The sequence below is a fragment of the Bos mutus genome, chromosome 26, assembly GCF_027580195.1.
Source record: "Bos mutus isolate GX-2022 chromosome 26, NWIPB_WYAK_1.1, whole genome shotgun sequence".
NCBI classification, from domain to species: domain Eukaryota; kingdom Metazoa; phylum Chordata; class Mammalia; order Artiodactyla; family Bovidae; genus Bos; species Bos mutus.
In genome coordinates, this window is record NC_091642.1 from 29,829,463 (window position 1) to 29,851,172 (window position 21,710).

Sequence of the window (21,710 nt, forward strand, 5' to 3'; positions counted from 1 at the left end):
AATTTTTCCAAGGGGAGCTGATGGAGAAAGTTCCTTTTCTTCTTATAGACCATGGACTCCACTACACGGAAGAGCCTTGCTGGCATGGGCAAGCAGCTAGGCTTGCAGCTCCTTCAGCTCCCACCATATCTTCCCTTCAGACTCTCCAAGTCCTGGGCCTCTCCGTATATTTTACTTGATGAGGTCAGATACAAAAATGATCCGGTAGATGGAACCACGTGAAGAGCTTCTCTCTGTAGGCAGCCCTGTCCTGCAGCCGAGGGTGTGCCTTCAGGCCGGCCCACAGGACGGCGGCTAGGGTGGGGCTGGGGGTGAGGACTGGGGGTGAGCCAGAGGTGACCAAGCCTGAAGGAACTGAGGTGACTGAGGCGGCAGTAGCTGCTCATGGCCTAATTGTTTTGGCCAGTAATCCCCAAATAGTTGTAAATAACAACGGGCAGTCTCATTAAAAAAAAAAAAAATTTTTTTTAATTTAAAAATGTTTCCATTTTTTCCCTGTTAAATATGATGATGGCATTTAGATTTAGATGTTAACAATGTCTCTCATTCAAGATCCATTTCAACTTTGAGAGATTTTTAAAAAACCAAGAATGAATACTGAATTTATCAAATGAATATTAACTATTGTTATATAAATCATTTAAAAGATAATTTTGGAGTTAATAGTGAAAAGAACACTTACACTAGATTGTCTTCATTAAAGTCTGGCTGAAGATTCTCCAGAGGAAATAAAGATCTAAAATCAATTCCCATATTGAAAAACACAGCAGCTATATCAGACAATGATGGAATCCAGGGCCAAATTGGTGAATCACTGAAGGTATCTATTTAACAGAAGAAAATATTTTATCCCAAATCTTGGGTTCACAAACCCTCAGTTGTAAGATGATAGTTTGCATGTGAAACATGGATTATTACCATGATTTCATAGAAATGGTAGCTGGTAATAAATTAAGTATATAGTCATCTAGAATAATCATATAGGAATTATAGATTTTCAATTAAATATGAAGGAAATGACATTTATGAACAAAATATCTGTGAGTGATGGATGATAAAAAGGTGTGACATGGGAGGAACATTTTGAGAAGACTGGAAAACAACAACAGTAAGAACAGTAAAAAAAAAACCAAATACTGCTAACACAAAGATTTTATCATGTACACTGTCTATGTAGTCCCAAGTCTTACAGGTAAATCATAATGCTTGTTTCATTAAAAGGGATCCCAAAGGTTAGAATGCAACTGTTATACTCTTATGGTGGATACTTTCAATCTTTTCAGGCATAATCAGTACAATACTGTTGCTCACCAAAAAGCCATCCAAGTCAATTGGCTAATTAAACAATTTCTCTTTACCCAGCACAGCAGGCCATGACTTGGTAAAAATTATGTAAGTGCTGCCACTTGTAAGATCTTATATTCCTTTTCTCAATGCAACTAGAAAAATGCACTCTCTTATTAGTTTCATTTTATTATTAAAGACTTTATATTAAAAAATAATTTTTATTCTATATTTCCAAATATCCTAATGTTTAGTAATATGAAAGATCATGCAAAAGCAACCAAAAATTCATGCTAATCACAGTAAATTTGTATACTCACCATTTCTTATTGTTATTTCCATTAATGTACTTAGAATCTGCATAGATACAATACAGTCTGTATGAACTGACATCATCTGTTAAAAGTAGTAAAGAGTATTGAGAGAGAAGAAAGAGCAAAGAGGGTCAGAGAGATTAACATACTCCACCCAACATAAAATATGAGTTGGAATTTAAATACAGAGCTGATTCATAAGTCAGAGCCCTTTCCATTCTAACATGCTTTTTCTTTTTTTACAACTTTCATTTATAATTAGATAAATATCATATTTAAAATGATCAAAAGTACATTTCTAGTTCATATCATACCATGAAACCAAAAGACCATAAAGGAGAAGGCTACTAAGCTGTTTGTCACATCACGGGCAAAAATCAAATCACGAACTAGTAAAAAATATTTTACAAATATACAAATTAATATGTCAATGTGAATTTTTAAAAGCTACTCAATATCACTAATAATCAAATAAACGCAAAAAAAAAAAAAAGATATCATTAGTTGACTTCAGGATTGGTAAAAATCAGGAGTTGTGATAATAGTGTTCACAAGAGTACTAAGGAAAGAGGTAGTATGCCCAATGTGAGTGTGATTTGGTAAAAACTGTAAAGTCTATTTGGCAATGTTTATGCAAAGTCATTGTCCTTATACTTTGATCTACTCAGGCTTTTTTATGTACAAAAATTAACATACGGAAGCATATCATTAGTGTAATTTCTACAACTTTTGGGAATAAAATCTCAAGTTTAACAGACATTAAAAAAATCATAACATATCAAGTTATTTTAAAATGGTTTTGTAGAGGAAAACATATCGTGCTTCTATTTCTTTTGTTTTGGAACCATAGATTATAATAATGAATAAACTTAAATCTATGTAAGGATGAATAGCCTAAACTTTGGTTTCAGTCAGGCATATAACATGTGTCATTTCAAAATCAACCTATGTGAAAAAAAAAAGTCTCTGCTATGATGTTTGAGTCATCATTACACTCTGCCAGCAGGGGCAGAATCATTCAAAGGCCTGGCTACAGGACAAGTTCTAGATAAACAACCTTTTTGTAGGGGGTGATGAACTTAAAGGTGGGCAATACAGTGAAAGTGAAAGCTCTCAGTTGTGTCTGACTCTGCAACCCCTTGGAATTCTCCAGGCCAGAATACAGGAGTGGGTAGCCATTCCCTTCTCCAGAGGATCTTCTTAACCCAGGTCTCCCACATGAGCCACCAGGAAAGCCTGGCGGCAATACAGAACTTGGAGATAAATAAGTAGAGATATATATACATAAAACAATCTAATGTCTGTCAATTAAGATTGGGTTAAATAAATCAATCATGATATAGCACTACAAAGGAATACTTATAAAGCGATTAAGAAGAATGATAACATGTCTATATCAAGATGAAAATAAATCAATAATTTATAGTTATCTGAAGAAAAAAAAGTTATAAAACAGCTCATATTCTGTTCACATTTTCTGGACAACTACATTTAGACACATGATAAAATCATGAAGAGGCAAACATTTCAATTAACAATTCAATTTCAAACTATTAGGATTATAGGATTAAAGTGAATTCTGACTCATTTTCTGGGGGAAAAAAAATACATATATATAAGTTGGTAAGTCTCTCCATCATGAAAAACGGACTTGGAATTAAAAAGAAATGAGACAAAGTGTCTTACATGGAAAAAAGCACTTAACAAATGGTTATTAGTTTGCTTTTCAAAGAATAAATATGAAGAGTATAAAAAACTGCTTACATGAAGGTATGTTTGTATGTCATTATTAGGGTTTTAAAGGCTATAATGATGGACCCACATCAACATGATGAAAACACAGATGAATGCAAAGTCTTACTTGTAAGTTTAAGAAAAAATATATTACACAGAGAATAATGGAGTCCTGGCATGACAACAAATGAGGTTCTGAATTGTTATAAATATCTGGGGGCAGGGGTTGATGGGTAGAGTCTTGCTGGAAACTGCTGACAATAAAGATCTTATATGGAGCCCTTGTTCATTCATTGGGGAGAACAAATTAACAATTTAGGAGTGAAAGTAACAAGCTAAAGGTCATTCAGGAGGGTGACCGGTAAAGGGACTTGAGAATATTTAGTGTGGGAAGTGATGAGTCATGACAGTTGTTTAAATAACTGAAGGACTGTTAGATGAGGTATATTGTGGGGAGCTATAGAAAAGATAATTAGTATTACTAGATAAAAATTATTTGGAGGCAAATTTTGATTTAATTAGGATTGTTAAGAAAAAAAAATTACTGGAATCCAAGAAGTGAGCAACTAAGCACAGGAAGCAAATGTTCCTGCTCCATAGTCTGTCCCACCTGTTATTCTCTCTGCCTAGAATGCTCTTCTCTCCTCTCATTTATCATTTGACATATCTATTAATATAAATGTACACACACACATTTATGGTCTGTCTCCTCTATACTAGAACATGGGTTTCAAGAAATCAGAAACAGTTTTTTTATTACTGTTCTCTCCAGTACCTGGCACAGTTGGCACTCAAATATGCCAGCTATATGAAAAATGAATGAGAAACTATACTGGAGTATCTAGTTCTTGCCAAATATGAGATTTTTTGAAATGCAATCTTAGAAGTCCAAAATAGAAACTGCATGTTTCCCCTACTTCTCACTTCATACATTTAGTAGTTCTCTGATACCACTGATACTTATAAAATTACCATGTAGATACCACAAAATTAAGGTAATTATTTAAGTGGATTTAAAAGTTAAATATGGAACTTCCCTGGTGGTATGAGTGAAGTTGCTCAGTCATGTCCCATTCTTTGCAACCCCATGGACTGTAGCCCACCAGGCTCCTTCATCCATGGGATTCTCCCGGCAAGAGTACTAGAGTGGGTTGCCATTTCCTTCTCCAGGGGATGTTCCTGACCCAGGGATCGAACCCGGGTCTCCTGTATAGTAGGCAGACGCTTTACCGTCTGAGCTACCAGGGAAGTAGTGGATAAGAATCTGCCTACCAATGCAGGAGACAAGGGTCCGATCTCTAGTCCAGCAAGATTCCACACACCATGGAGCAACTAAGCCTGTGCACCACAACTACTGAGCCTGTGTTCCAGACCCTGGGACTCACAAATACTGAAGCCTGTGCACCCTAGAGCCTGTGCCCCTCAAAAAGAGAAGCCACAGCAATGAGAAGCCCTCGTACTCCAACGAAGAGTAGCCCCCATTCACCACAACTAGAGAAAGCCTGCACAGCAACAAAGAACTAGTGCAGCCAAAAATAAAATAAATTTAAAAGTTCAATATGAACAGGGATGAGAATACTCGGGTGGATTTGCACCTCCCCAAATATGAATGGGGGAATATTAACATACAATTCAAATCCTAACAATGTATGGAGCTGCTGGCACAAAAATAGGGGGAATAGGTAGGAGAAAAACTCCAGGTACATAAGCATTAGAAGACCTTTTCTAAAGCAAACTACAATAGTGATTTACCAGTGTGATGAAATGTCTTAGGCACAACTAGCATACTGCCTATCCTGCACACTGTCTACATTGGCATTTCTCTGGCAAACATTTTCCTTAAATTTGTATTTATTGGCTGCACTGGGTCTTCGTTGCTGCATGCAGACTTTCTCTAGTTGTGGCAAGCAAGGGCTACTCTTTGTTGTGGTGCTTGGATTTCGTTGGCTTCTCTTTGTTGCAGAGCACAGGCTCTAGGAACTTGGGCTTCAGTATTTGCACCACACCTGGGCTCAGTAGCTGAGGCGTGCAGGCTCTAGGGCATATGGGCTTCAGCAGTTGTGGCACATGGGTTTAGCTGCTCTGCAGCATGTGCAATCTTCCCAGACCAGGGATCAGAACCCGTGTTCCCTGCATTGGCAGGTGGATTCTTATCGACTGTACCACCCGGGAAGTGCTGGTAACCTCTTTATGCCAGTTTTTAACCCACTAAAATCATGGGTTTGATATGCTAGATTTTTTTTCTTTAGCAATATGCAAATAAGATTACATTTTAAAAGTTTACTTTTGACTGAAAAGTATAGAGAGAGACAGTATCTCAAAAACATTTCTCTTACCCGAAATAACCACTTCAACACAGGTACAGGACACTGGACATAGTGATAAGCCGAGGTAAGGAAGCCTTGTGTTGTCAAAAAAATTTGATCTGTTTTTCCTGATCTGAAAAAACACAGTGAAATCAATATGACTGCTACATTCATGGCAAGAAACTTGTACCACATCTGACATAATCAGGGAAATGAACAAGCAAACCATTGCAGTCCGTGGAGGTGGACTCTGCCCTAATGTGGATAGGTTACTCATTAAAAAAATTCAATCAATGGCCTCAAGCTGAACCAACCTGGTGGCCTGGCTCCAGATTTATCTGGTGGATGAATCTACATTAGCTGGCAGTGTTAAAGAGCCTATCAAGTCTCAGAACACTGTCCACTTTTGCCAGCCTGGGTTTGTACTTCTAAAAAGCTCAGCACCAGAATTAGTGCTCTCTCTCTCTGGGTCTGAACTATCACACACCGAGAGAAATTAGACTAGTCTGGGTATTGTGGTAGAGACTGTTAGTTGCCTATTCTGCCATCTATTCATGTCTTTCCTCTTGGTAAATGAACTCTGGGGTTTTTAGCTGGGCACACTGGCTGCCTGAAATAAAAATCACTCCCAGGCTTCCTTGCAAAGCTAGGTGTGGCCATGCTGACTAAGTTCTACCCAACTATCCCTAAGTTGAAGTGTTATGTGGGGCTTCTGGGAATTTAAATGTAAAGGCTGGAGCTCCAGTAGCACCTGAAGCAACCAAGTGCTAAAGATGGTGAAGAAGAAAGACTATATTTCTTGAGTAAGCTCTTGTTATTTGACAGTCATTGTTATTAGATATTGATCTTAATCCTAACTAGTAGAGGCATGAGATATGCCAAACGACTATCTTACACTGCTTCCTATAATAATAAACACAAAGAGCAATAGTAGTAAGAGGACTAAGAAACAGGACAAGTCATAATAGAAATTAACCTTTCAGAAGAATTGCATCAAGTCAGTAATCTTTTAATTCTTATACAGGAAAAAGTAAAATGTCTATTTTCCTACTTACTTAAGAATAAGCTTTTCTACAGCACTTTGTCCGATAAAACCAGAGTCTCTTAAATCCAAAGTATACTGACTGAAAATTTTTCCAGAATTAAGGAAATTAAATATTTCTTCGCCTGGGTGATGATCAGGAATAGCATCAATTGTAATTGAAAATTTCTTTAGAAATTCTCTGGGAAAAAAGAAAAAAAAGAAGTTATTGAATACTGAACAGTTATACTGCATATAGTTTTGTATTTAAAGACTGAGTGCAAAAAACCCTTATCTTAGGACCACTATTAACCCTAGATTAGAAGGCGAACATGAGAACACATGTTCTGCTCCTCCCACTTTTTGCTAGTAGTTAATACTGCAAAGCCACTAAACGTGTCTGTGCAAAAAGAAAAACTAGGAAAGACAAAGAAATGTAACTTGGCCTTAACATTTGCCTTTCAAGTCCACCCCAGATGGATTAAGAACCCACCATATATTATTCATAAAGTAAACCACCACCAATGTTCCATTTATTTTATGAAAAACAGAATTTTTAAATGTATTTTTAATAGAGTGTATTTATGAAAAACAGAGTGCTCTTTTTTTCCTCCGAATGATTTATTTATCTAGTTTTATTGAGGTATAATAGACATACAGCATGGTATAAGTTTAAAATATACAGCATAAAGATGTGACTTACATATATCTGGAAATGATGATCACAAGTTTAGTGAACATCCACCATCTTATACTGGTATAAAATTAAAGAAATAGGAAAAAAAATTTTTTCTTGTGATAAGAACTCTTAGGATTTACTCTTCTTTCAACTTTCACTACAACATACAACAGTGTTAACTTTATTTCTCACGTTGTACATTACAACCCTAGTACTTATTTATCTTATAATTGGAAGTTTGTACCTTGTGATCACCTTCATCCAATCCATCCTTCCTCTGAACCCTCTGCCTCTGGTAACCACAAATCTGATCTTTTTCTGTGGTTTGTTTTGAAGTAAAACTGACCTACAACACTGTTAGTTCCTGTTAACACAACATAGTGACTTTGTACTTCTATACATTTCAAAATGATCACCATGACAAGTCTAGTTATGATGTACCACCATTTACAGCTATTTACTAATTCCCCACATACTTGTGCTCTTCTAAGAGGCCATCTTCATCATCAGTACTGTCGTGATCACCAATTCTGATTGGGGATTTAATCCCTCGGCCCTGCCTGATGTCTTCCTGTAGTTGCTTTTGCAGTTCATCTAGCCTGAGAATCAAAAGAATGTTATAATAAATGGCTTAACCTAAAAATAAAAAATCTTTAGTTTATGTCTAAAAGCAGTACCTACAAAAACTCATTAAAAGACTTGACTATTTCTTTATGGCTAGGACTTCAAGAGGGCTTCCTGGATGGCTCAGCGGGTAAAGAATCCGCTTGCCAATGCAGGAGACACAACAGACGAGAGTTCAATCCTGGGTCAGGAAGATTCCCTGTAGAAGGAAATGGCAACCTGGGTAGTCCAGTATTCTCGCCTGGGAAATTCCATGGACAAGGAGCTGATGGGCTACAGTGCATGGGGTCAAAAAGAGTTGGACACAACTAAGCACACGTCGCTGAGGGTCGGACACGACTGGGTGACTTCACTTTCAATTTTCACTTTCATGCATTGAAGGAGGAAATGGCACACCCACACAGAATTTCAAGAATGATGTCCAAACCCATTTAGAGAAAGGGGAAGAAAAAAAATCACAAAGAATGAAAACTACTGACTTGATTACCCCTTCTAATCTTTAATGCTCCTCTGACTTCCAGTTAACTAGGCTTTCAGGAAGCTGTAGTCTTTACCATTGTCACTGTCATGATCACAACACTCAACACTTACTAAGCAGCTACTATGACACTGTCCTAAGGACTTTATTAACTCTTAACCCTCACAACAACCCCAGGAGATAGTTTATTATTATCCATTTTATACAACAAGGAAACAGATATAGAAAAGCTAACTTGCTCAAGCTCACAATATAAAGGAGCTGGGATCCAACTAGAGAGTCTAGTTCTGGAGTCCTTGCACAGATTGCTTGCCAAGATTAAGTTATTTTAACCAAGGTCCTTATTCCTAGCTCCAGCTCCACAGTACATGAGTAAACACACTGCTTTATCACTACAGGAGTCATTAGATCAAACCAGCATCTCTCCCCTTGGTCTGTGAATGTTCAGTTTTAAATAAGAAACTTCAGATTTGACCTCAGAAATCATGAAACTTCAAAAGAATTTTACAGTAGACAGGAATTCCCCGGCGGTCCAGTGACTACAAATCCATGCTTCCACTGTAGGAGGCACCAATTCGACCTCTGGTTGGGGAACTAAGATCCTACATGCTGTGCAATGTGCACCACTCCCTCATCGAAAGACTTTTACAGTAGAGACAAATTTATTTCTCTGTTAAATTCAGAAAGGGGAATATTTCTTACTTACTAATTGTAATTCCTATACTTAGCTACTTGGAGACACATATATACCAACTTCAGGCCAGTTGAGGTTTTAGTGAAGTTCTCTGAGTTAGTTTTAAGGACAGTCTTTGAATTAATAAGGAATATTATTTTTTCCCTCTAATAAGCAAAAGCAGTTTGCAACTAGTTACATAAATTTCACTAGGATTATTATAATTTTCAAACTTTTTGATTTCTGTGTATGTGTGGGTGGTGATGGGGTATCAGTCATAATTCTAAACTTCTTCCTCAAAAGAGTAACTTGATGTGAAAACGCCCTGTCTAGTTATACTGGTTTCAAAACTTGGACTAGGTGGGCATACAAACATTTAACAAGTATGAAGGTGCTGCTTCATACTTGTTTGGATGGCTATCATTAAAAAAATCAGAAAAACCAAGTGTTAGTGAGTACGTGGGGAAAACGGAAACCTATGTGCACTTGCAGGAATACACAATGGTATAGCCACTATGGATGACCGTATACCAATTCCTCAAAAAATTATTCATAGAATTACCAGTGATCCAGAAATTCCACTTCTGGATACATATGCAAAAGAACTTAAAGTGGGGACTTGACGAGAGAATTTGTACACCCATGCTGATAGCAGAAAAATTTACAGTAGTCAAAAAAAAAGAAGCATCCCAAGTGTGTCAATCAACAGATAAATGGATAAACAAAATGAAGTATATACATACAATGGAGTATTATTCAGCTTTAAAAAGGAAGGAAATTCTGACACATGCTACAACATGGATAAACCTTGAAGACCTTACACCAAATACAACAAGCCAGTCATTAAAGGACAAATACTGTATGATCCCATTTACATGAGGTACCTAGAACAGTCAATTTCATAGTAAAAGAAAGAGATATGGCTGCCAGGAGCTAGAGGCAAGGAGAGAATAGAGAGTTACTGTTTAATGGGTATACAATTTCAGTTAGGGAAAATGAAAAAAAGAAAAGTTCTGGAGATGCATGGTGGTGACGGTTGTACAACAATGCAAATGAGTGCTAGGTAATGCCTGTGAAGTATTTAAAAATAACTGAAATGGTCAGTTTTATGTGATATATTTTTGGTCACACACACACACAAAAAACAAAAAATCTTTTCTACCCATGCTTTGGATCAAGAATTTTAGCTACCAGATACTAGCTGCGGTAAGCAGAAAGGAATTCATACTACTAATTGATACAGTATACAATAAAAACCAGTATCTTCCAATTTAGCCTGTAAACAAGAACACCTTATTTTTAACACAAATGACAGTGAAACTATAATAGCACTAGCACAAAATACCTGCTAATTTCTCTATTTTTTTTTTTTAAGGTAAATTAAAAGCCAGTCATACGAACAGTACGTTAAATTTAGCAAGACAGTCATGATGCTAACCTACCTGTGTGTGTCTTCCATCTCCTTCACTAGACGCTCTAAAGTATTTGTATAAGTCCCACTATGAGCATGTTCCTAAAATAAAAAGAAAATTTAGGAATACTTCATAACATATCTTAGCAGAAAAATTGGGATGTTTTAAGTTACTCAGAAACTAAAAAACAATTTCTTTTTCAATAACCTGGGCCAGGAGGATATATATTTTTTTAAAATAATTTTCACCATCATGCTTTAAATTGAGAATTTTGTAGTGCAGTCAATTTGATTTTACCATCTATTAGGAAAGGGCACTACTTATAAAAACCCTGCTAGTCTTAGGAACTGACTGCCAACACCCAAGGGCTCCATGGCTACCCTGTCTTTATTTTTAAATTCTATTTTACTGGAATTAAACTACTAATTTTTAGGTGTTACTATGAAACAGTAACACCTTCCCCACCAAATTTTACACACATATGAAAATTTAATTCCGCTTATTCCCAAGATAGCATGAAGCACTTCATAAATAAAATTGCACACCACAATTAACAACATTTCTACACTCTACCTTCATTTACAGCAGTGGTCTCCAAAGCAGGGGGTGTGCAAGGTGATCCATTGGGGTGCAGGAAGAAAATAATAGAACTTCTATTTATATGGAACTTCTATAGAAACTCCAGTAGAACTTACTCTATATTAACTTCTATATAACTTCTATAGAAAAATACTTTTTCTTCTTCCTTTCATAGTTTTTTTAATATCTTTAGAAAGTACACAGTAGTATAGTAGTACATGTATATAATCTATAAGTATACATATATATTGGGCTACATGCTCTAAATTTGTTTTACTAATAAAAGTGTGTCTGATCAAAGAAGTTTGGAGACCACTGATTTACAGTTATAAAGCTAAAAATGTGGGAAACCCATTCACCAAAAAAGAACTATACTGCTTTCAGTCTGAGTTGTACCAAACACTGAATCTTAAAGTAAGTTCTAATAGATCTATCGCTCTTTCACTAGTCAATCCATTTTTCTCTCTTCAAGTAAAGATAGATGTCGTAGAACTACTTACTGTATAGTCTGATGACTGAGATCTAAGCCCTTTAGAAAGAGCCGGAGGCTTTCCTGTAGCTGTAGGAGTCTGATTGAAGTTCAAAGCCATTATTTCTTCCAGTGATTTTAATGTTTCCTCTTCCTCATCACTCTCTAGGTTATAACCTAAACTTTCTTCATCACTATCAAAATCACCCCTTAGTTTCCTTTTCAGTGCACTGCTACCTGCATTAGAATTTCCTGAACTCTCTTTATCTGAAGGGGCTTTATCTGAAGGTGCTGATGGGCTTGGAATACATGGCACAACTTCCAAAGCAGCTGGGGGGGACTTTGTAGGAGTGCCATATTCTGAACGTAAAGATCCCTCAGAAATTTTCCCTGAAGATACGTTAGAATCAGCCTTATTAGTCTTTGCTTTGTGTTCCTTGTGTTTGGAGGACTCTGTAGAATGCCCAGAACACTCTTTAGGTGAAGAACGCTCTTTATCTTTTTTAGGAACTGGAAGAGTGCAATTTTTAGCATTTAATGGAACCCGAGAGGAACCAGCACTTGGAACATGGGAAAGCAAAGGTAGAAGTTTTGTCTCCTGCGATGCCACAGAGCTAGCAGTTTTATTTTTCTGAAGGTTGCTAGCTTTTTTAACTGCAGACTTTTCCTGAGGTAAAGATAAGTGGGGTTTCGGTATCTTAGTCTCTTTGGTACTTGCCACACGGTTTTGGTCACTACCACGGATCTGGTGCCCAGAATTTGTAGGTGTCAAGCCTGCAGAGGAGCAATCAGCTTCTTCACTTGGGTCCTTGGATATATCTTCCAAGCGCAATACATCACCAGGTGTCTTCAGTGCAATATGTTTTATAAATTTTTCTTTCTGATGTGGTCCATCGGGACGCTTCTCAAGGAAGGACTCTTTTGCTTTTGGCATTATAGATTCTCTTGTGCTTTTCAGATCTGAGTCCACAGAGTTCCTTTTTCTTTTGTCAGGGAATTTATTCTGCTTAGAGCCTGCTAAAATTTAATTTTTGCCAGATTAGTGAAAATATACTTTTCTATCTTATTAAAGTTTATTCAAAGAGTGTCTAGAACACCCTGACAAAGCATTTAAATTCTAAAAGCTTAGGCTGAGATTATCACATATGGAATGAGGAAAAAGTTAATAATATTTCTTTGACATACTCATGTCAAAGAAATTTAGTCCAAAGCGAATGACAAATGCTCATTTTCACTCAAAAGCTATTAAAAGTTTATTATCTAAATAGAATTAAAAAATAAATAAATAGAATTAAATGTGTTACTTGCCAAAACACTAAAAAGCTGTGTATCTGTATCAAGGAAAGGTAACTTCTCAATTAAAAAAACTTCCTGTAAGTATTTTCCCCTACTATTAAATTGTTTATTCTTCCCCATTTATCCCTCTAAGCCTCAGCTGTGTAGCTCCCAAAATAATATGCTGGAGTGTTAACTCCCAGAACCTCAGACTATGACCTAAATTAGAAACAGGGTTTTTATAGGGGCAATCAAATTAAAATGAGGTCATTAGGGTGAGTCCTAATCCGATATAACAGGTGTCCTTATAAAAAGGGGCAATTTGGACATGGAGAAAGACATGCAGAGGGAAGATAATATGAAGACACATACAAAGAAGATGCCATGTGACCGGAGTGATGCACCTGCAAATCAAGGAATGCCAAGAACTGTAGATAAACACAAGAAGCTGGAAGAAGGAAGGAAGGATTCTTCTCCTAGAGTTATTGAGAGCATGGCCCTGCTGATAACCTTAGTTGGGGAATTCTAGCTTCCAGAATCATGAGACAATAAATTTTTGTTGTTTTAAGCCATCTAGTTTTAGATACTTTGTATGGTAGCTCTAGAAAACTAATACAACTTGACTCCATGTTAGGAACTCCATCCAGAAGCACTTTAATTTTAAACACCACATATACATGAATTAATCAGTTTTTTTTTTTAAATTTCCGTGTTTAAAAATGTGATGTTTCATTAATTCACCCTGAAAAATTCACTATTTATATAATTAGTACTCTCAAAATCAAATTTCCTTAAACCAAGTTTCTACACATGGACAGATATCCCCACATCTCAAGTTGGATTTAAAAAACAAAAAAACTCAAGAGTTAAGCAATTATTTGGATAAGCTTATCAATACACAGTCTGGAAAATCAATATGTAAGAATTAAAAATTAATTAATAATCAAATGTTCCAGGACTTCCTTGGCGGTCCAAGTGGTTAATAATCTGCCTGCCAATGCAGGGGACGTGCGTTTGATCCCTGTTCTGGGAAGATTCCACGTGCTGTGGAGTAACTAAGTCTGTGTGCTACAACTACTGAGCCCAGCTGCCACACCTACTGCCCCTGTGCCATAAAGCCTGTGTTCCACAAAAGAAACCACTGCAATGAGAAGCCCAAGCACTACAATTGAAGAGTACCCCTCACTCGCTGCCAACTAGAGAAAAGCCTGTGCATAGCAATGAAGACCCAGTGCAGCCATAAATATACAATTTATATAAAACAAACAAACAAACAAACCCAGGGGAACTTCCCTGGTAGTCCAGTGGCTAAGACTGTGCTCCCAATGCAGGTGGCCTGGGTTCAATCCCTGGTCAAGGAACTAGATCCCACATCCTACAACTCAGACCCAGTACAGCTAAGAAATTAAAACAAAAATAAACTCAATCCCCAAGAGCTCTTGTCTGCATTCTTCTACAGATATTTTCTATTAGCTGATAAATCATTCTATGCTCTCAGTTTTCTGGGGTTAAATGTCTTAAAATGACAGGGATCCTTTATAGGGCAGGATGACAAATCAAATAACCAAGAAAAGAGAAGACTTGGAGAAGACAAGTCTTCATGATTCTTTGTGTGTCTCCTGTACAATCTGTAGGTTGATGCTTTACAACATTTCAAATACCTATTAATATAGAAAATATTCAGATAAGACAAGGACTGAGTTTGTAAAAAGAAAAAAAGGAAAAATCCAAATGCTCAATAGAAGATTGGCTATTACTAAATAATATAATAGAATAAATTAGGGAGGGATTAAGTTGATTCTCAGAATTCAACCACAGGACAGGACTCTGGAAGATCAATAAGCTAAATGTCTATCCTACTAATATTGCTGAAGTCCCTGAACTTGTATGTGATTAATGAATGTGTGATTATGTGTATCATCACAACTGTTAAGTGTAGTAACAATAATATAAATATAGCATAACATCTGGATTAATATCTATTCACATTTTAGGGAATATGTGAAGAACCAACTCATTGGAAAAGACCCTGATGCTGGGAAAGACTGAGAGCAGGAGGAGAAGGGGGCTATAGAGGATGGGATTATGTGTATCATCACAACTGTTGAGTATAACAATAATATAAATATAGCATAACATCTGGATTAATTAATATCTATTCACATTTTAGGGAATACCCACATGTGATGTGAAGAACCAACTCATTGGAAAAGACCCTGATGCTGGGAAAGACTGAGAGCAGGAGGAGAAGGGGGCTACACAGGATGGGATGGTTGCATGGCATCATTAACTCAACGGACAGGAGTTTAAGCAAACTCTGGGAGATAGTGAAGAACAAGGAAGCCTGGTGTGCTGCAGTCCATGGAGTTGGAAAGAACTGGACATGACTTAGTGGCTGAACAACCACAAATTCACTATCAGATAAACATGCTTCACGTTGTCTAGAAAAAAAAAAATCTCCTTATGCTCTTTATAGTCTGCTGCTGCTGCTAAGTCACTTCAGTCGTGTGCGACTCTGTGCGAGCCCATAGACGGCAGCCCAGCAGGCCTGGGATTCTCCAGGCAAGAACACTGGAGTGGGTCTATTGATATTCAATTGAAGTATAAATGTATATTAAGATTATTATACCATAATTATTAATGGGGATTATGGAAATAAAAATATAAGTGAAACCAATCATCTTAAACCTGCCTCTGAAAATAGAAAGAACCTTTTTCAAGTGGTATTCAAGAAGTGCAGTATATGGGATTATATAAAAGGAAACCACTTCAGTCACCACTAGTGAAATCTGCAAACCCATGAACTGAAGAGAACTGCTATCTTAGTCATTATCAGAGAAAAAAATGCTGAACAGCTTGTTGGCAACACCATTACCAGTGGCCCCTTATACTAGCAGAGCTGGTGTAAAGATATCTTGTTTTTCCCTTCAACAAATATGTTACACAGTGAGTACATGAGCAATCTCATGGCTGAGAACTTATTGTTCTTTTACTGTAATGTGAAAATCCACTAAAATGTGATCACTAAAACCAAAAATGTAAAAATTAAAACAAACAAACAACACAGATCACTTGGTCAAAATGCAATACACCTCTAGAACGTACAGAAAACAGAGTTTTACATGAAACCAGAAGAAGGAGTCAAAACTGTCTCTTTGTACCTGTTTTTTCATCTCTAAAAGCAAGGACATGAATCAAATGATAATTCACAAAGCACACAGTAAGTGCTCAGTAAATGTTGGCTATTATCAGTACGTCCAATGTATCTTACTGATTGTGGAAATCTGTAAAGCCCACTTTTCAAAGTCTGCAGTCACAGCAGGAAAAACGAGATATACCAGATTATTATTAACAGCGGGCATTTTTGGTGGCCTTTTTCTATGTTATATAAACTTTTGTGGTGGTTGAATTTCACAGGGTTTTATCTTCTAGTTAAAAAGAATACTTTAAGAATTACTGAATTAACAGTAGCTGTTTGTTATGTATTTTATCAACAGATACTGAAAGTATAAACCAATATCATATAGGTATCCTTGAATTTGATAATAAAAGGGATCTTTATATTTGAAATATTAAGAAACATTGTCTTGAACCATAAGTTTCACACTTAAACAAAGCATCTGCAATATCAAGACCTCAGTCCATAATTCAAGAACATAAGATTATGGTTCTTAATGTAGCCAAAGATTCAGAAGTAGAACACTGAATTCCAATATGAGAAACACATTATAAGGAACTGTTGAAGAAGGCAGAGAAAAGTCAAGACAACTACTGTTTACACATACTGAATTCAAGAACTGTTCCTTCTGAATATAACTTTCCCAAACTTTAACCTGAGACACCCAATTTACCTCTAGCAAGGAAACTGTACATTTAAACAAAGTAAAAACCAGTGCCATTAATAGGCAAATTTATTTAGAATTCTTAAATTTATTTTGATTCTACCTGAAGTAGGTCCCCATGAATCAGAAGAAGATCTTTTTCTTGATAGATGTCCATTTTCCTATTAGCAAAATGAGAAAAAATTAATTAGGAGTTGAGAGCAGTCAGGAATGTGAACTTTCCTTCATTATATTTAAACAAAGACTTCTAGACTGACTAAAGCAAGCATCAAATTTGGAGGTAAATCCAAACTTCTACAGCAAAGTATTTTAAACTCAAGTCTTTCCTGAAAACTGAAGTACCTCTGTATTATATGTAAAAATGTCAATTTTCACAATGTAAATTTAGAAATTTTTATTAATAGCTCAAAATTAATACTAGAGCACTGTACTATTTATTTTAATAAAGACATAGCCTAATATTTGCCCATCAAATGGGTACAACTCCCTCTTCAATACTTCCATTTAGGTACTAATGCACCACCAAACATTGAAATCTTATGAAAATGAACCAAACATTACTACATCTATTGATCATTAGCAAACCTCACTGGTAAAGGCACCAAAGTCCTTGTAAGTAAACCCGTGAGTTTACAAATACATTTCCAGCTATTCACTCTTAGAATGTCATAGTTTGGTTTATTTTTGTCCATCTGGTTTTAAAACCACAGCATCTTATATTAACATAGCACTTTGTTATCTCATCTTCCTTTAGTTGTTCAATATGTACAGAAGCTCTTTCAAACAGGTATACTTAACAACTTGACTTTCCAGTGGAGAGGGACAGTTTTTACGGTAATCTAAGTTTGGTCTATTCTCAAAAGAGACATCTGATGAGCTTAAGACATATTTGAATAGTTTTCTAAGACGTCATCATTTTGTAGGTTTTCCAGGGCCCGTACTTAATTATTTAAGACATACATAACATAAACCAGTGATTCTCAAACTTCAGGGCAGCCTAATTTAAAAATGACTGTACTTACCTTAGAAAAAAAAATGCTTATTTTCCTGATTAAGGAACATCTTTGTTCCTGGTCTGAAAAAATTAAGGGCAGAAAACATTGCTTTACATCAGCCATCAGAAATGTTTTGATGGACAGTTAGAGGAAACTTAATGAAACTAGCTTCTGTATCAGTATTTCCCTAACAAAAGGCACTGTATTGTTATCAAACATTTTTATATTTAGTATTCTAAATATGATAAAACAGTAGCAAGCTAATTTAGCATTTATTGCACATACCAGGTTTGAAAGATTACTGTTTCCAGCTGTGACATCATTCTGTTTACTCAGTTCCTGCCTTGGTTTGCATTTCCTTTCTATACTAGAAGATTTTAAAGAAAGATTGCTTGCTTCTGAGAAAGAATTTTCTGAGTTGATTCTCTGCTCCATTTGCTCCCTTCTCAATCTCTTTAGTTCTCTTTCTCTGCAGTAAGAAGCTAGAGATAACTGGAACTTAGCTCCCAGTGGGCTTTCTCCTGGGTGGTGCCTGGATAGGCTGCTCCTGCTGCTAAGACTTCGGGAGCTGTTCTTGAAGATGTCAGCTTCTGTCACCGTGGCCTGCTTCTTAGAATCTGCACTGATCCTGCCTCGATTGCCATCATTCTTCTCCCTGCTATTTTCATGAATGAAATGTGACTTCCTTCCCTCTGGAGACTGATGTTTTTTCTTGGTCTCTTTTGACAAGAGATATGAAGGAGGAACGTATTTTGTAACTGCCTTTGAATATTTGGTGTCCAGTGACACACAAGGCTGACGTGACTCATGTACACCACGGTCTCTATGGTGCTCTTTAACACCTTTTATGAATGCCTCTAAGACAGGGCTCTTTTCTGATGGCACTCTTTTGGGTTTAGAACTTTTTGGTGAGGATAGTTTCCTTTCAAACTGCTCTGTCCCACTGATGGACAATCCACTTTCTCCATATTTGATGTTCGATTTTTGTGGAGAATCCAACATACGTCTATCTGAATAGCCAATTAAAACAAATGCACATTGTATGTTATTAAAAATAGCACAAACTATTACACTTGTATAAATATTATAATTAACACTTAAAATATTAAGCTATCACAAATGTTTTCAAATTTATATTTAAATAATGATACACATTTTATGGGGGGTAGAATCAAGACATGATTTTAAAGCCTTACTTTCATAAAACTCTCTTCCGCATCATGTAAGTTCTCCATGGCTCTATTTATGAAGTTACTTTAATCCAGAATCAAAATAGTATACTTAATGAACATTATTGACTTGAATATTTTAAATGTAAGAAACCATAACAGCAAAGTTTCTTCATGATTTTAGAACTTGTTTATCTTTGTAAACAACACTGTATCTTTATATTTTCAATTTTGAACACCATATTTCATCAAATTAGTAAGTTAAGAGTAGATTTAAAAATCAACTCCATCTCCCTCCCCAAAAGATCCCACAAAAAATGCATGAATAGTATACATACCTTGTTTTGAAGCTGGTTTGAAGAAATCTATAATTGACTGTTTCCTGAAAATAAAAGCATAATATGGGATCACATTGGCAAATATTAAAACTTCAATAATTCAGATTAAGTTGAGAATACTAGTAGATTTACAGACTAGAGGCTGAATTTCACTATCTGGCTTAATCATGTTCTGACAATATTGCTTTACTAAGCTGATTATAAAAAAATTTTTTTTTTAATATAGTTCACCAGTTCCTGTAGGAGTAAATTTATAAAGCAAAACTGAAGTTTATATACTTCATAGTACAAAAATGATAAGACTGGAGTGTGGATCTAAGGAATCGGTAGACAGCTTTTTAGGACTGAAAGGCTTGCTGCTATGTGGGAGAATAAAAGAACCTGAAGGGATCTGATCCTATTCCTTGAAATCTCCATTGACAGGTACAAAATTTGTTCTAGAGATGTTTGCTGAATGAATAATGGAGATTATAAAAACCCATTAAAACTTGAGCAGACTCTTAAGAAGAGTAGATGGTAGAACGGCAAACATGGTTGATTTTGCTGGTTTGGAGAGGCAGCTAAAGAGTGTGCTGAGCAGAAGGCAGAAAAAGATCTAAGCTTATACTACATTCTTTATACACTACAGTGGGATGTTAATCTAATAGCAAAAATTGGAATGAGGAGTGTTTCAAAGTCTTAATTTACCAAGAATTCTTAAGATATTTACAAAATCAATGTGTTGCCCAGGAAAAAGAACAAAACAGAGAAAAAGACGTTAAGGAGTAAAGAATAACAAAAATCAAACTTTTTAATTTTTAAGGATTTCTGCACTCTACAATGAACACAGTGAAGTAGGACCATATTACTAGAATTTGTATTCTGATTTATGTATTTAGTTTCCAACTGCACAGAGCGGTGTTACTACTAAGTAGAACAAAAAAGTCACCTTTCTGGCAAATTTTACTAAAATTTCTTCGTTTTAGCTGAAAGAAAATAAGTGGTAGACAAGTTCCCCTAAACATTTATCCACTATGAGATTGGACTGCTCAGAGAAAACCTGAACAATGGAAGTCCCTGAAGCTTATGCTGCTTTTACATCTTGCACTCTTTACTGGCCACATCAGAAGAGCGATGCCCATCTTTAAGGGGGTACTGAGAGTCTACAATGTTTGTTTGAGATATTAATAGAAAAGCTAAGCAGCCCTGAAATGAATGAGTGACACGCTAAGGGAGAATCTATGCATTTTTTCCCTCACGAAATAAATTACATCAGAGTAAAGAAATACTACAGGTTTTGCAAAGGGGAGAAGGATAATATCTTGCTATTGGTTGAGTAAAGGGAGGTGAGAATGGACTAAAAAGCAGCTAATTAACTCAAAGCAAGGTAATACTGAATGTTTTTAAATTACTAAAAGTAACACTGTATCTCTTGCCTAAAGTATTACATCTTTTTGTTCATTACCCCTGGGAGAAAAATGGCTTTGGGTATAACACACAAGAAACCTGTAAAATAACCATGAATGTAACTTTCAAGAAGTAACAATCCCCTAAATTCAAATGCACAGAAAGGTCCATTATTTACTTATAACTAGTTAAACAAAATCATGTGTAACAGCACACAAACCCTCATCTGAAACTTTTGGGAACCAATGTGTTTTAGAATTCTCAATTTATTGTATTTTAGAAAGGCGGTAACTTGGATGCATTATGGAAAGCCCCCAGTGGGGTCTGAGACTGCACTCTGTAAGGAAATACGTAAATGTTTTTCCAGCAGAACTTAGACTCACACTTAAAGAGATGACCAACTATAGCCTTCCTCTAGTTCTGGTCAGGTCTGGCTGCCAAGTTAGATGTGGTGCCAAACTTACTAGAAACTTTAGGTTTTAGTAACTTTCTGGCTTTCAGAATTAAGATAAGGGATTGTGGACCTGTACCACAAGATCAGAAGATAAATTTACTGTTAAACTAATATTACAAGTTTTCAAACTTAAAATAAAAAAGACAGTACCCAAGTTCGAAGAGAATTTAAACATGTTTTATTGTCAGAGAATGTCATTTGATGAAATTCTCCATCTTTTTACATAGCTCCAACAAAATCTTTACAAGAAAACCTGGCCTCTTGGAGAGAAAACACAACACACTCCTAATCTGCATGTTCTTTAAATTTAGATTTATCGCGTGTACTAGACTTTAAAGCAATTCATCAAAGTTGTTTCCGTCATCACATCTTACATAATTTCACCCACAATATAGAAAATGCTTATACCATTCAACCACTAGGATGAGGAGAACCGACAATGCAGAGAAAACCACTTAAGTATGCATTTAGCAGTTAGGGCCCAGAGTCCAGCTAAAATAAAGGACAAAAATTACATTCCACCTAAGGCGGTTGGTTCGAAGCCATCCAGGTTGTGGTCACTAGACCGAGAACACCGTCCCAACTACAGAAAACGAGACTCGAGCTCCCAGCAGTCCCCGCGTGGAGGCGGGGCAGGGGTTTGCCAGGCCCCGGACGCGGAGGCCTGAGCTCGCGGAG

General features: G+C 36.3%; 1 protein-coding gene across 4 annotated transcripts in view; it reads right to left on the minus strand.

Moving 5' to 3' along the window:
- SLF2 (SMC5-SMC6 complex localization factor 2) overlaps positions 1-21,710 on the minus strand; it is a 41,245-nt gene that overhangs the window by 19,081 nt on the left and 454 nt on the right. The window contains exons 2-11 of one of the 4 annotated variants that reach the window (XM_070363823.1): positions 19,193-19,236; positions 17,971-18,695; positions 16,794-16,851; positions 11,605-12,587; positions 10,556-10,626; positions 7,815-7,937; positions 6,694-6,861; positions 5,669-5,771; positions 1,605-1,680; positions 683-824 (exon numbers count right to left, since the gene is read on the minus strand). In XM_070363823.1, coding sequence (XP_070219924.1) covers positions 683-824; positions 1,605-1,680; positions 5,669-5,771; positions 6,694-6,861; positions 7,815-7,937; positions 10,556-10,626; positions 11,605-12,587; positions 16,794-16,851; positions 17,971-18,695; positions 19,193-19,236 — 2,493 coding nt within the window. Of the gene's footprint in view, positions 1-682; positions 825-1,604; positions 1,681-5,668; positions 5,772-6,693; positions 6,862-7,814; positions 7,938-10,555; positions 10,627-11,604; positions 12,591-16,793; positions 16,852-17,712; positions 17,766-17,970; positions 18,696-19,192; positions 19,237-21,710 lie in introns of all 4 variants that reach the window. The other 3 variants (XM_005888101.3, XM_070363825.1, XM_070363824.1) reach the window with 3 other exon arrangements.